The following is a 16,219-nucleotide window of genomic DNA, read 5'->3' as shown; positions in this document are numbered from 1 at the left end:
CAGGAGACCTTGCTATCTGTCACAGGCCAGATTGAGAGGCATTGTGCTAGGGGCCCAGCTCTGTAGGGGAGGGCGGGGGGGGGGTGTTTGTGTGTCTGGATGTGTGTGTGTGTGTGTGTGTGCGTGTGTGTTGGCCAAGCGTGCGCATGTGTACATTTGTGGAAAGTGGATCGCAAGACACGCGGGACCCTTGGCAGCGTGACGTCTTGGCTTGACATGAAACAAGATGCTTGAAGAGACACTGGCTGAAACACACACACGCACGCACACACACAGCCAGAGACCCAGATTCTCACACCTCTTTAAAGGATCGCTCCGTCAGTTTCTAAAACAAGCCTCCAACCGCCATTCAGGTCGCACAGGCGCACACATTGAAACGGTCTCCGAGCGCACGCAAGATAGCGCTAGGCAATGCCCGTTAGCGTTGACGTAACTCACACTGGCAGCATACATCCGCAATCTGCCAGCCCACACGCTCCGGCCCTGGCTGCTAGCATGTAGCCGAGATCCCACCCGCTCGCATAGCATCTGCGAGCCCGGCTCACACTGCCAACATCACAGCGCTCGGCAGATTGCGCACGTTATCGGAGCCGGCAGATTATTCTATATTTGTCTATAGAGTACCCGTCAGCGACACCTCGACAGTCATCAGTGATGGCGTGAAGGGGGGGGTTGGCGTTGAAGCTGGAGTGGTAGAGTTTGGCCTGTCTTTCCCAAACCCCCACCCACACTGTCCCAGCTCCCAGCAGCTTTGTCTTGTATATTCCCATGTGGGACGCTGCCCCCTAGTGTCTGGCATGCAGGTGTCTAATCCCAGGGTTTATCTCTTTTGTCCGCCCCGTGATTGGCAGAGGCTCCCCTGCTGGTCCGGTAGGCAGCGGCAGCGTTCCACCAGCCCCCCCCCCACCCCACCCGCGGTAATCCCCTCCTCGGAAGTCTGGCAGACGAGTGACTGGTGTTGATAAAATTCCCCCCCTGGAATTTTCCTGTTTTCTTTTCCCATCTCTGTTTTCCTTGTTAGGCACAATCGGACCCCCCGCCGTTCGCCGGCCGGCACGTTTCGCGAGAGGGCGTACGTACCGGGAGGCGAGACGCTAGAACTGAGTTACTCTTTTGAAACGGCGCGTCCCTGTTCATTTCTGCATCCTCATCCCCTGGTAGCTTACCTCGGTTATTTCCAAAGCCACGCCGAGCAAACTGTTCCCTCCCTTGCTGACGTCGTTGCGAGGCCTCCGCCAACCGCACGACCCCGGCCCGTTCTCCCGCTAGTGGCGTCGCGCCACGTCGGCTATTTATCAAGAGAGCACCTGTGGCTTCACCGCTCCTCGGCGCTTGCTTGCATAGCTCTTAATTCATCATCAGGGGTTCGCCCGACTTCGATTTCCTGCCCTGCGTCTCGGCGGTGGCGAGTGACCGCGTGGTTAATATATCGCTTTTGCCATTATATGTATTGATCTACACACCGCCGCTCGTTACCAGAGAAGAAGAAAGAGACAACGTGGGGGAAGACAGGGTGGGAGGGAGATCGAGAACTAATGAGAAAAGAGAGAGAGAGAGAGAGGGCACCGCTCGTGATCGAGGGATCCTTATTTGACGGTTCTTCCCCTCCCCCTCCTCCCCCCCTGCCAGGTGCTGATCCGTGTCATCGACACCAACAACCACCGTCCGCGGTTCTCGCAGCCCCGCTACGAGGCTAGCGTGCCCGAGGACACGGCGCCCGACACCGAGGTGCTGCGCATCGCCGCCACCGACCAGGACGAGAAGAACAAGCTGACCTTCACCCTGCTGAGCAGCACCGACCCGTTCAGCCTGAAGAAGTTCCGCCTGGACCCGGGCACCGGCGCGCTCTACACCGCCGAGAGACTGGACCACGAGACCATGAGGCACCACGTCCTCACGGTCATGGTAAGGGGGTCTTTCGCGCCGCCGGCATATCGCCGATGAGTCCTGACTGACGCTGCTCTGTCCGCCGAGTTATTGAAACAGAAATGGTACGCTGGACGTGATCGCAAGTTGTTATATTGCTTTGCTTTCTCAAAGGAGGTGAATGCACTCCTTATTCCTTTCACTGCACACGACTTGGGACTTGATGAGGAGAAGGTGCGGAATGTCAAAATGTATCAGAACAAATCACACGGAAAAGCTTGGTTTCTCAGGTGGAAATATTATTTTTCGACAGCTAAATCTCCCGCTGCAACTGAGTCAGGTTAATTGTTTATTTGTTTGTTTGTTGGCCCATATTGGCCCTTCAGAACCAGCCATGTGCACAGTACATCTGGGGTGATTCACACCAGCGTTCACTGTTTACTCTTTTGATTTGCTGAGAACTGAGGCATGTCCATGACAAATTGCAATATAATGTTTGTTTGCTGCTCTTTTTTTTCTATGAAGACGTGATGAGTTTTCCATTTAATTAAGTTACTGTTGAGGAAAGAGAATTATCTATTGTTTATTATCTCTCACTCTCTCATGTCTGTCTCTCTCGCCTTTCTCTTTTTTCTTGTTACTTTTCACTCCTTTTTCCTTTTCCTCTTCTCTCTCACCTTCCCTCCCTCTCTCTCACAATCTCTATCACTCTTCTCTCGCCATTCCTTCCTCACTCCCCATCCCCTCCTCCCTCCCTCTCTCTCTCCATCCCTTCCTCCCTCCTCTCCCCCCGCTCTCTTTCTCTCTTCTCTCTCTCCATCTCTTCCTCCCTCCCCTTTCTCTCTCTCCATCGCTCCCCCTCTCGTTCTTCTCTCTGTCCATCCCTTCCTCCCTCTCTCTCTCTCTCTCTCTCTCCTTCCCTCTCTCTCTCTCCTTTCCTCTCTCTCTCTCTCCTTCCCTCTCTCTCTTCCCTCCCCAGGTGCGTGACCAGGACATCCCCGTCAAGAGGAACCTGGTGCGGGTCATGGTCAACGTGGAGGACACCAACGACAACGCCCCCTGGTTCGTGGGCTCGCCGTACGCCGGCCGCGTCTTTGAGTCCGCCGCCGTAGGCTCCGCCGTGCTCCAGGTCACCGCCTTGGACAAAGACACGGGTCGGAACGCCGAGATCGTCTACAGCATCGAGTCAGGTTGGTCCCCCCGTCCTCTGCCCCCCATCGAAAGCTAGGCCGGCCGCTCATTCTTAGCGCATCAGAAGAAAATTCCCCTAGCATGACGTCCCCGCCCCCCCCCCCCCCCAGCTCTGCCTCAGCACAGAGGCACGCTTAGCACTGGCCCCCGGTTAGCACATCAGCTGGAAAAATGTATGCGAGTCACCCAGGGGTCGTCGGCCCACCGCCCCCCAGTCATGAATGGCATAGTTGAGCGCGAGTGGGAGGACTCCCGGGTCTTTGCCAGAGGATCTCCGAATTTGTGGGAGTCGAGCAGTTGCCGCCTATGAATTTCCCACCATTGTTTTCTCAGCAAACACCCCGTGTCATGGGAGGGGGAGACATGTTTTTATTAGCCGAGCTCTTTGTTTGAGTATGTAAATTTTTCAGATATTTGAGATGACTCAATCTGATTGAAATGTAACTTGCTGGAGAGAGTGAGATCTCGCCGGGGGATGGCTGGCTCAGAATGTCGGAACGGGTGACGAAACATTGAATTGCATTTGAGCTGCAACAGCAAATGTGGCACAATTGTGCAGTCTTTGCCGATGCCCGTCGACGGCAGCGGCCATGGGGCTCAGAGTGCTGCTGTAAGCGGTGGCCGTAGGTCTGACTTTGACGCTAATGCCGACAAGATTTCCATTTGATTTGCACTCGTTACGTGGCTCTCAAATTAAACTCCAGGTTTAATCTGTAAGAAATGCAAACAATTTCAAATTAGATTGGAAATCAATGCCATGGCAACTGCAGTAATACATCTTTTCTCCCCCCCCCCCTCTCTCTCTCTTTTCTTAATTTGAACAGGAAATGTTGCGAACTCATTCGCCATCGATCCGGTGCTCGGAACTGTTACCGTGGCAAAGGAGCTGGACCGAAGCAGCAAGAACCAGTTTGAGCTGGCTGTGAAGGCTACCGATAAAGGAACACCTCCCATGTCCGCCACAGCTACCGCCCGCATTGTGGTCACCATCTCCGACAACGCCGTCCCCAGGTTCGCCGAAAAGGAGTTCTCTGCTGAGGTCAGCGAACTGGCCCTCCCGGGAACTTTTGTGAGCCTGGTTACAGCCACCAGCCAATCGTCTGTCTTCTACCAGATCAAAGGCGGAAACGTTAACAGCGCCTTTGACATCAACCCCAACTCTGGAGTGGTGGTGACACAGAGGGCTCTGGACTACGAGATCACTCCAGAGTACCGACTTATCATCCAGGGCACCAACATGGCCGGTCAGGCCAGCAACACCACCCTGCTGATCCACCTGAAGGACGAAAATGACAACGCCCCCGTCTTCCTTCAAACAGAGTTCACAGGCATGGTCAGTGAGTCGGCCCCTATCAACAGCGTGGTCTTGACCCGTCAGAACACTCCGCTTGTCGTCCGCGCCCAGGACATTGACCGCGATCGCAATGCCATGCTGGCCTATCAGATCGTGGAGCCCTTTGCCCACAATTACTTTGCGATTGACTCTAGCACAGGCGCCATCAGAACCACAACAGCTCTGGATTACGAACAGAGGAGCGTTTTCCATTTCACAGTTCAGGTGCACGATTTGGGAATGCCACGCTTGTTCTCTGAGACGGCCGCCAACGTGACCATCGAGGTCATCGACGTCAACGACTGCTTGCCACAATTCAGCCAAGAGCTGTACGAGACGACGGTCATAGTACCGACTTACAAAGGCGTGGAGGTCATCAAGGTCAACGCTACAGACTCGGACTCGGGGCCAAACTCCAAACTCTTCTTCTCCATCTCTGAGGGTAACATCGGCGATAAATTCAAAATGGATCCCACCACTGGTGTGATCTCCATCCAGAACGTCACCCAGCTGAGAAGCAGGTATGAGTTGAGGGTGAGGGTTTCGGATGGCCGGTTTGCTAGCGTGGCTTCGGTGAAGATAAACGTCAAGGAGAACAAGGGGAGCAGCTTGAGGTTCACTGGGGAGTCCTACAAGGCCTACGTCCAAGAAAACTCTGCAGAGAAGAAAACGTTGGCGGTCATCGCCGCCGTGGGCAACCAGATCAATGAGCCGCTATTTTACACCATCCTGAATCCCGACAGGAGGTTTGAAGTCAGCCGCACCTCCGGGGTGCTCTCCACCACTGGGATACTGTTCGACCGCGAGGTCCAGGACACGTTCGACATAGTGGTCGAGGTCACCAAGGAGGACACATCTGCAGAGGTGGCCCACATTCTGGTTACGGTGACGGTGGAAGACGCGAACGACAACCAGCCCGCGTTCGTGAACCTGCCCTACCACGCCCTGATCCAGATGGACGCTGAGGAGGGCCAGGTCATCCGGCAGGTCACGGCCGTGGACGGTGACATGGGCCGCAACGCCGAAATCCACTACTACCTGAAGGAACACCACGAGCACTTCCAGATAAGCCCCTCGGGGGAAATCTCCCTGAAGAAGCAGTTTGAGAAAGAGTCTTTGAACACAGAGTTCGTCATCAGCGTCGTGGCCAAAGACGGCGGGGAGCCGGCCCTGTCGGCACAAGTCGAAGTGCCCATCACCGTTGTGAACAAGGCCATGCCCGTGTTCGAGAAGCCATTTTATAGCATCGAAATCCCGGAGAACATCCAGCTGCACACGCCAGTAGTCCACGTTCAGGCCAATGACTCGGAGGGGCCGCGCATCGTCTACACCATCTCAGAGGGGGACCCCTTCGGTCAGTTCTCCATCAATTTCAACACGGGCGTCATCCACGTGATCCAACCACTAGACTTTGAGGCACACCCGGCCTATAAGTTAAGCGTCCGAGCCACTGACTCTCTGACCGGGGCGCACTCTGACGTGTTTGTGGACATCATTCTGGAAGACGTCAACGACAACCACCCCGTGTTCCTGTCGGCGTTGTACAACGGGAACATTTCCGAGGCTTCGGTCATCGGCACGTCCGTTTTGCAAGTCTCAGCCAAAGACGCTGACACGGGCAACAACAAAGTCCTCTTCTATCAGTTAGTTGAGGAAAAGGGAAAGAGTTCCGACTACTTCAGCATCGACCGCGACACGGGAGTCATCTGGACGGCTCAAATGCTGGACCACGAGGAAAGCCAGCGGCACACGCTGACAATCCGAGCCGTGGACGGAGGAGTCCCAGCCCTCTCCAGCGACGTCACTGTAACCGTTGAGGTCACCGACCTGAACGACAACGCCCCGGTGTTCACGGAGAGCGTTTACGAGGCGACGGTCAGCGAGCTGGCCCCCCGCGGTCACTTCATCACCCAAGTCCAGGCATCGGACGCAGACAGCTCAGACACGGGGAGGTTGGAATTCTCGATCCTCTCTGGCAATGAGGATCAGAACCTCGCCATGGACAAAAACACAGGGGACATTGTCATATCCAACCACCGAAGGCCACACATGGAGCCTCTGTACAACCTCAATGTGTCAGTGTCCGACGGCGTGTTCAGGAGCTCTGCCCTTGTTAAAGTGACGGTAATTGGAGCCAACTTCCACACGCCTGCCTTCCCCCAGCTCGATTATGTGGTGGAGCTGGTGGAGAACTCGAAGGTCGGCACCTTGGTCGCCGAGGCCAAAGCCACCGACGAGGACAGCGGGACGTACGGGCACCTGACCTATCGTATCATCAACGACTTTGCCAAGGACAAATTCTCCGTCAGTGAAAATGGGGAGATTTTCACCCTGGAAAGCCTTGACCGCGAAAACACCATGGAGAAGGTCATCCCTATCTCTCTCATGGCGATGGATGGTGGCGGGAAAATCGGCTTTTGCATCATCAACGTCATTCTGACGGACGTCAACGACAATGCTCCGCAGTTTAGGGCGGCGGAGTACAGGGCCAACGTGGCGTCGGACGTCCAACGGGGAACCACTGTGCTCAAGGTAGCCGCCTCCGACACGGATGAAGGGAGCAACGCCGACATCGCGTTCGCCATCGAGGCCGACGTGGAGAATGTGGACGAGAACTTTGAAATCCACCGCCACACCGGCGTCATCGTCACAAAGGAGAGCCTCATTGGGCTCGAGAATGAACTCTACGCGTTCTTCGTCAGGGCAACGGATGGCGGGAATCCACCCAAGCAGTCCTTGGTGCGGGTTTACATCAGGGTCGTTGGCCCCGAGGTCGCTGTCCCCAAGTTTGTGGAGCCCCACTACCGGTTCACTATCGCAGAAGACCTTCCCATCGGCGCCGAGATCGACGTCATCCAGGCGGCGAGTGAACAGCCGGTGTTCTATAGCCTGGTGAAAGGCAACACCCCCGAGAGCAACCAGGAGGAGGTGTTTGTTGTGGACCGCGACACGGGAGCTCTGAAGCTGGAGAAGAGCCTCGACCACGAGACCACCAAATGGTACCAGCTGACACTGGTGGCTCGGAGTGAGCAGGAGGACTATGAGGTGGTGACCTCTGTCGACGTCAATATCCAGGTGAAGGACCTCAACGACAACAAGCCCGTCTTCGAGTCGGACCCGTATGAGGCCGTGGTGGTGGAGAACCTCCCGGGTGGCACGCAGGTGATCCAGGTCAGAGCCACCGACCTGGACTCCGGCACCAACGGCCAGGTGGTCTACAGCCTAGACCCAAGGCAGACGTCCGAGGAGATCTCCGAGCTCTTCTCCATTAACAGCGAGACCGGATGGCTGACCACCCTGAAGGAGCTAGACCGTGAGAAGACGAGCCGGTACACGGTGGCGGTCCTGGCCGCCGACCGTGGGGACAAGGTCCAGCTGGTGACCAGCGCCACGGTGGAGGTGAAGGTGGCGGACGTGAACGACAGCCCGCCACGCTTCACGGCGGAGATCTACAAGGGCACGGTGAGCGAGGACGACCCCCCGCCCAGCGGTGTCATCGCCATCCTGAGCACCACAGACGCCGACACAGAGGACATCAACAAACAAGTCAACTACTTCATCACAGGTGGGTTTATCTATTGATTATACAGATATTGTCGGGCATGATGGGGCATTTATTTCATTTAAAACATTATTTAAAAGGGACAGTGTACAGTTCAAACATAAATGTCACCATTTGATGCACCATACCAGAATATATAGCTGCAAGCGAATTCACATCTGTAGTCTCTTGGCAAGTCAAAGCAAAGACACAGAACAATAACCAACAGTAGAGTAAAAGCAACATACAAAGTTATACAAAAAAGAACACACAAGACACAAATTACAAAACCACACATGCTAGCACATCACAAATGTATCTTTAGAGGCAAGTTGGCAATTTGTTAAGACCATTAGATCGAATGTGAAGGTCAGTCAGTACAGAGCTGAGTAGCTTTTAACAGACTTTAAAAGTTGGTTTGGAAAGTGCTGATATAGCTACAGCTCCTCACATAGTTAGGCAGGGTGTTTGGTTTGTGGCTTTTACAGTGAGAGCTGATTGCCTAGACGCAGTGCAGCAAATGGTACATAACTACCAGGCTTCTGGCATATGTTTAACCCTCCCTTGCCCTTTTACTCATATATGCCATGGTTCAATAAACACAGCTTGTGTGGGATTACAATTTAGAGCACTTAATGTGAAGATAATATCTGCTCCCAGAAATATTAGATGCACCCTTTATCTGCAAACGCTTTTTAATCGTCTAGCTAATCAGAGCAAAAGCTCAAGACAAATATTTAGGTCGGCAGAAAAAATTAGATATATATATATAGAAATAGATATAGAAATATATAATTCTCTCTCAGGATCACTTTGAAATTGACTCTGCAAATGCTCGTCGGCTGGTGTTAATTAGCAAGTGTGGATAACTATGCCAAGTTTTATATTACAAGACACGATTATCCAGCTCGCACATGAACTCTCAGGTGCTTAGACGTGTATTTTCTTCCATGCTGAGCACACCCGCTATAATGAGTTCCTGTGTGTGCAGGTGTGCCTGTTTGGGATTTTAAATTTGAAGTATTAGTGACGAATTATACTCATGTCTTATATTAGTGAGACTACTAAATACGTGCTTGTATGAATCAAAAACTGCTCTAGTAGATGAGTTGGCTGTCCAACCCATCTATTATTCTTTTCATCCTGGTCCCAGTACAGCCCACACATGAGACACGCACACACACACACACACACACACACACACTAAAACTCACACACACTCAGACACAAATTAACACCCTCAAGCCCTCTCCAAAAAGCACGGAAGCCTGTGTTGTTCATAATTCTCTCCCCCCATTATCTGTGTGCAGGCGGCGACCCGCTCGGCCAGTTCGCCATCGAGCACGTCCAGAATGAGTGGAAGGTTTCGGTCCGGAAGCCCCTGGACCGCGAGGAACGCGACAACTACCTGCTTAACATCACGGCCACGGACGGCACCTTCGCCGCCAAGGCTACCGTGGAGGTCAAGGTCCTGGACGCCAACGACAACAGTCCCGTGTGCGAGAAGGTGACTGTTGCTGCTGAGTAAAAAAAAAGAAAAACTGTCCCCCGTGGGGCGCTGTCTGTTAGGAGAGGGGTTAGGAGACAGGAAGGGTGCAACCGCCCTGCATGCCAAGTCCCCAGTCACGGAGGGGCGGAGCGAGGGAGAGAGGGAGGGGGCGGAGGGTAATGGGGGAGCCTGAAATGGTCGCTCTGCGAATTAAGCTTTTGGGAAAGCCATTTTTCCTACCACATTCAATTGCAGACTGCATTGTCGCTTAGGTTCAGGTTATGGCGGTCGGCCCACGGTCGATAAATGGTCTCTTAATACCCTACTCTCTCCACACACACTCTTATTCAATCCCCTCCATCTCTCCCTCTCCACACGTCCACATCTCTTCCATCTTTCGCCACATCTATTTTTCTCCTCACCCACGTCTTTCCCTCTCTCAACTTTCTCAACTCTCTCTCTCTCTCCCCTACTACTCCTTCCTTCACTTTCCAACTCCGCTCCTTTCTTCTCTCACTCCCTCCATCACTCCCTCCCTCTCTCCCCATTTCCCCTTCCCTACTTCCTTCCTCCCTCCCTTCCTCCCTCCCTTCCTTCCTTCCTTCCTTCCTTCCTTCCTTCCTTCCTTCCTTCCTTCCTTCCTTCCTTCCTTCCTTCCTTCCTTCCTTCCTTCCTTCCTTCCTTCCTTCCTTCCTTCCTTCCTCCCTCCCTCCCTTCCTTCCTTCCTTCCTTACCTCCCTCCCTCCTTCCTTCCCTCTCTCTCAGTCCCTGTACAGGGAGAGTGTTCCGGAGGACTCCCCGGCCGGCAGGCTCATCCTGCAGGTCTCCGCCACGGACGCCGACATCCGCTCCAACGCCCACATCTCCTACGAGCTGCAGGGAGCAGGAGCCGAGCTGTTCACCATCGACCCGGATACAGGTGTGTGTGTGTGTGTGTGTGTGTGTGTGTGTGTGTGTGTGTCTGGCACTACACGGCCATGAGTTGACTGTCGTGTCCATGATCCTGCATGGCTGATCAGGGGCCGTCTAATGACGGTCACTGTCAGTCAACAGGACGTCCCCCCGACGCTTTCAGCGGCTCGTCAGAATGGCCGCAGGTTCACGCTTTCAAGCCACGTCCAAGGTCACCGTGAACCTCACAAGGGAGAGTGCGGTCGGTTAATGGCGGATCCACTTACATGTACAGAATAATCATCCAGTCAGGCAGCACAAACATGGGGATACACACACGCACACACACACACACACAAACGGAGGATGATTTTACAATATGGTGATTTGATATAGTTATATGGTTTTGATATATGGTCCTGTCACACACAGCCGTGTCAAACTAGCGTGTCTCTTCCCACTGAGACCGAGGGCCCTCCGAAATCAAAACCACAAACAAACCGCTGTCATTGTCCCAACCGCCCCCCCACCCTCGCCGTCCGCGCCCGCAGTCATGCACACGGCACGCTTTCAGATTATGAATTATGATTGCCATCTGAAGGATGCGCGTGTGTGTCTGTGTGCCTGTGGGACTTGGAGTGTGTACGCCATATTGTCGGTCACTTAAGTCGCTCCAAGACATTTCCCTCGAGGGGGCGGAGGGAGAAAAAGAAGCTCCGGCGGACAGCTGCCTCCACTCAGCCGTCGGCCCTTAACCCCGCCCCCCTTAACCCCGCCCCCCTCGGAAGTAGCGGTGCTACTCTGGGATTCTGCACCAGCCGGTGCGCTCGGCGAACGTGCTTTCTTTCATCGAAACACGACGCCGACTCCGCCGTTAACCCCACCGCTGGAAAACAAACAAAGGCATCTGTTTGTTTCTGCTCTCCGGAGGAGAGACCGGCCACGCCGGTTGAGAGAGATACCGTTGTGGCAGCGGGCGCCTTCTCTCCCGGAAGGTTTCCTCGCGGTATTCCGTGACAACCAGAATGATTATCGCATGCGAGCGAGCAGCGCCAAGGGGGCCCATGAGAGCGGTCCCGGAGAGGCTTGTTTAGGAGGGGCTCATGAGAGGGGTCCCGGAGAGGCTTGTTTAGGAGGGGCTCATGAGAGGGGTCCCGGAGAGGCCTGTTTAGGAGGGGCTGGCGTTCCAGGACACCAGAGACTAAAGCTCTCTTAGATGCCAACTCCATCCTTCTCCTTCCTCGACTGACTGGTTGCCAGGACTCCCTCCTGTGCTTCTTTCCCTCTCAATTATTTATTTATATAGGTCTCCCTTCCCCTCCTCTCCTCTCCCATCCTCTTCTCTCCCCTCCCCTCCTCTCCCCTTCCCCCCCTCTCCTCTCCCCTCCTCTCTCCTCCCCTCCTCTCCTCTCGCATCCTCTTCTCTCCTCTCCCCTCCTCTCCCCCCCTCTCCTCTCCCCTCCTCTCTCCTCCCCTCCTCTCCTCTCCCATCCTCTCCTCTCCCCTCCTCTCCCCAACCCCCCCTCTCCTCTCCCCTCCTCTCTCCTCCCCTCCTCTCCCCTCCTCGTCCCAGGGTATAGAATTTGCATGTTCTCGCCGCGTTTGTGTGGCTTTCCTCCAGGTGCTCCGGTTGCCTCCCACCAATCAGAAAGGCATGTGTGTTAAGGTTTAATACTCCTGTCACTGGCAGAGATGTGGAGTTGGTCCCCGGGCGCCATACCGCGGCAGCCCACTGCCAGGATGGGTCAAAACGAGTTCCGAACCTCCCCTGGGGGATTCACAAAAGTAGACTTCTTCTTCTTCTCTCTTCTTCTCCTCCTCCTCCTCTCCAAAAAGCCATTAGCGGCTCGGACGTGTTTGAAGTAGAGCAGGGAGACAGCGACAGACGAGAGCAGACGAGGTCTGTCCCCTCACACACACACACACACACACACACACACTCGAACGCACGCACATACGCTCCTTCCCCTTATCCAAACACACACACACACAGACACACCAACACACATCAGATCCGGAGATCCCCGAGGGAAGCGTCACTGGAGCCAACAGTCGTAGAAGGAGTGTAGAGATGAACAATCTCACTTTTTAACTCTTTTTCAATCACTGTCCGTCTTCCGCTCCGCTACACTTCCACTCTGCGTCACTGGAAAGGGGGCACAGGCCAGGTGACAGAATTCCCCATACGATCCTGTCCTTGTAAAACATCAGCCTTTTAAAAGACTACTCGCCTGTAAGCGCCAGGGCGCGTAAAAGTGGGTACAGAACGCAAGGGGCAAGCTTTTAAGAACCCCTTGTGTGTTTGTGTCTGTGTACTGGCACTGTTGTTTGTTTTTACCGTGTGTGTGTGTGTATTTTATGTGTTCCTCACTCTCCCTCCCCTCTTCCCCCCCCCCCCCCCGCTGCCACAGGCGAGCTGAAGACCTTGCAGCCCCTGGACCGCGAGGAGCAGGAGGAGCACCGGTTCAAGGTGCGCGCGCTGGACGGCGGCGGGCGCCACTGCGAGGCCGACGTCCACATCGCCGTGGAGGACGTCAACGACAACGCGCCGCAGTTCGCCGCCGACCCCTACGCCATCACCGTCTTCGAGAACACGGAGGTCGGCACCTACGTGGCCCGGCTCCTGGCGACGGACGCCGACGCCGGTAAGAAACGCCGAGACCCCCGGGGGCCTTTAGTGAACGGGAAATTTGGGGCGTACCATTCCCGTTTAGAGGTGGGGCGTACCATTCCAACTCTCATCCGTAGGGGTGGATGGCCGTAGGAGCGAAGGCATAATAACCACTCACCAGCAGGTGCGGGCGGCTGAGGCCTGCAGTGTTATATAATACCTAGAGAAATGCAGCAACTTGTATGTGCTTTGATTACTTAAGTCGCATTGCTTTTCTGCAGCACTGCTGACTCTACAATGCTCAAGTAATCCCCGTTGCACTTTGCACCAAAAGCCCACTTCTCAATGAGAGAGAGAGAGAGACCGGATGATAGAGTGTGGAATTTCACGAACGATCAACTCGTCAAATTAAAAGCTCCATTTCACTCTAATGAAATGTTCCTTTTTTTTCCATAAAGCCACTCAATTCTCAGAGGGCCTAATGGCAATTTTTCCATTTGCCCCTTGGATAGTCGCAGTCCCAACTGCACCTCCAGCATTACCAGGAGAGACTATCACGAACTAACAACCCCCCCCCCCCACAAAAAAAAGACCTCCTTCAAACTGGACACTTCAAAAAGTTCAGGCGGAGCGCTTGTGTGACCCGTCACTCCCACGCTGCCGAGCGCTCGCCGCGCCCAGCCCACAGCGCGCTTGCTACTCGTCCCCCCGTCCCCCTCGCTGTTAGTTAAAGACGCCTCCAGGACAGCGGGGGACAGGGTGTCTCAACCTGGAGAGACACGTCAGCCCACCTCACCTCTCCCTCCCTCTCTCTATCTCTCCCTCCCTCTCTCTCTCTCTATCTCTCCCTCCCTCTCTCTATCTATATCTATGTCTCTTTCTCTCTATCCTTCCCTCCCTCTCTCTTTCTCTATCTCTCCCTCCCTCTCTCTTTCTCTATCTCTCTATATCTCTCTCTCACTTTCTACACACGTCTCAGTCATTGCTCACTTCTGCGGGTGATGAAGCTTGACAGGTTGACAGATGAAGATGGAAGAGTCACTGCGACGGTAAAATGGTTGAAAGAGGAAGGGGGGTGTGGGGGGGGGGGGGGGGGGGGGGGGGGGTAGTCACAACGGAGCTGCCTGACCCTGGATATCAGGTGTACTGGATGGAGGGCTGGCGAAAACAAGCGTTTTGACGGGCGACTTTTTGGGGCATTGACGCCTGATGAGCTTTGTCCAAAATTTGTAACTGTTTTCAACAACAACAACAATAATAATAATACAACCTTATTTGTATAGCACCTTTCATACACATAAATGCAGCTCAAAGTGCTTTACAACAGAGAATTTAAATGCACAGAGTGCTTCACATTAAAATAGACAAAATGAACAAAAACTAAAAATAAGTTGGAAGATAAAACACAATAAAAGAAGTTTAAGACAAGGAATCAAGTAAAATACAACATTTTAAAAAGCTTACCTATAGCTTACTATATACATAGGTATTGTGTTTAGGGCTGCACAATATATCGTTTATGCATCGCCATCGCAATGTGCACATGCGCTATAGTCACATCGCAAGGGACAATGTTTTTCTCTTTTTCCCCCTGCTATGCTAACTCAAAACATGTCATGCTACAAACTTTTTGCTCAACTTTTTAATTTTGATGACTGTCAAAAACTAAGGGATGCATTATTAGTAGGCGTTTTGGAACGCAGTCAAGACACTTGGCTACCGGTGTAAGCAAACGCGAGGATCACTGTTTAGTTCTAACCTCATAGGACATAAGTTTACATGTTTGCTTATTTCTGTTTTAAACAAACAAAATATATTGGAATATATATCGCCAAAAAATTGCATCGCTGCAATGCATGTTTTTGTCCATATCGCCCAGCCCTAATTGTGTTCCATATCTTTGGGGCATAATTGACAAAGTCTGCACTCCTGATTTTCTTCCGACTGTTGCTGGAAACTTCTAGTAAACCAGCAGTGGATGATCACAGTGTTCTTGAAGGCGAGTAGTTGACAAGGGAGTTAGCAGTGTAGCTTGGGCCTCGCCCATTAAGGGCTTTGTATATAAGGAGGAGGACCTTCAAATCAACTCTAAATGTTACCCTGACGCCGGTGCAGAGCAGCTGAGAGGACTAACCTGCTCTCTCCTCTTGGTTTTTGTTAATAGTCGGGCTGCAGAGTTTTGAATGAGCTGAGGTCTCAGTGGTTTTTGGGGGAGGCCAGGGAAACGGTGCATTACAGTAATCGGGTCGGCTCGAAGCGAAAGCATGATTAAACGTTTCTGCGTGTGTTTCATGTACAAACAGCCATACTTTAGACAGCTAAACAGCCATACTTTAGACAGCTAAACAGCCATACTTTAGACAGCTAAAAAGCAGCGGGTAGCAGTTGTTTTGCTGAGCAGCCTTTTTTCCCCCCATTGAGCGAGCCCACCGTTGATTCTCACTGAAGAGAACGAGGGATGCTGCAGCGTGGACACAGGGCCTGATTAGACGAGCGTTTCCTCTCTCAGGCGCCCGGTTCTCAGGTGCAGCCGGACCTGCGGGATCCCATCTGCACCCGTCCACCGCAGACAGCGCTACATCTGTATTCTGTGATTTGTGTCGGTACGGCGAGGAGAACTGGGTAGCAGCAGCCACACACACACACCTCTCTCTCTCTCACACACACATACTGTACACACACACACACACACACCTCTCTCTCTCTCACACACACATACTGTACACACACACACACACACACACCTCTCTCTCTCTCACACACACATACTGTACACACACACACACCTCTCTCTCTCTCACACACACATACTGTACACACACACACACACACAATCCAGCCAGAGTTTGCTTTTGATCAAGGTAAAATTACCCTCACTGGTCTCTTAGCCCCTTCCCATGGCACTGGACCATCAGAAAAGGCACACACACACACACACACACACACGGACACGCACTATTAAAAACTTACCGTCCGATAGATTGAAAATCATGGGGGGGCGATCATGGGTGGGGTGGAGTGGGGGGATGTCCAGGGGTGGGTGGGGGACCATGGGTGGGGGGGGGTGGGGGGGGGACCACACTGATACCGGCAGGCCCGGGCCAGTGCTCTGGATCTGAGATAAAGGGAAGTTATGCAGACGCATGCATTCCTCTGTGTCTCTTCCTGAGCCCTCCCTTATTCCACTCCGTATATCTTGTTCTCTCTCTCTCTCTCTCGCTCTCCCTCTCTCTCTCTCTCTTTCTCTCTCTCTCCCTCTCTCTCTCCGTCTGTCTGCCGTTCTTTCGGTCCCCTCCC

At 53.4% G+C, this 16,219-nt stretch overlaps 1 protein-coding gene across 1 annotated transcript in view; it reads left to right on the top strand.

Moving 5' to 3' along the window:
- The window catches only part of fat1a (FAT atypical cadherin 1a), a gene marked incomplete at both ends in the record, with an annotated part of 72,931 nt that overhangs the window by 39,590 nt on the left and 17,122 nt on the right, over window positions 1-16,219 (top strand). Inside the window, 6 exons of the mRNA XM_084454584.1 lie at window positions 1,630-1,905; window positions 2,846-3,056; window positions 3,882-7,955; window positions 9,242-9,438; window positions 10,186-10,339; window positions 12,723-12,956. Coding sequence (XP_084310710.1) covers window positions 1,630-1,905; window positions 2,846-3,056; window positions 3,882-7,955; window positions 9,242-9,438; window positions 10,186-10,339; window positions 12,723-12,956 — 5,146 coding nt within the window. The remainder of the gene's footprint in view (window positions 1-1,629; window positions 1,906-2,845; window positions 3,057-3,881; window positions 7,956-9,241; window positions 9,439-10,185; window positions 10,340-12,722; window positions 12,957-16,219) is intronic.

Source organism: Borostomias antarcticus, assembly GCF_949987555.1.
Source record: "Borostomias antarcticus genome assembly, chromosome: 20".
Taxonomy (NCBI): Eukaryota; Metazoa; Chordata; class Actinopteri; order Stomiiformes; family Stomiidae; genus Borostomias; species Borostomias antarcticus.
This window is presented reverse-complemented; position numbering and strand designations above follow the sequence as displayed.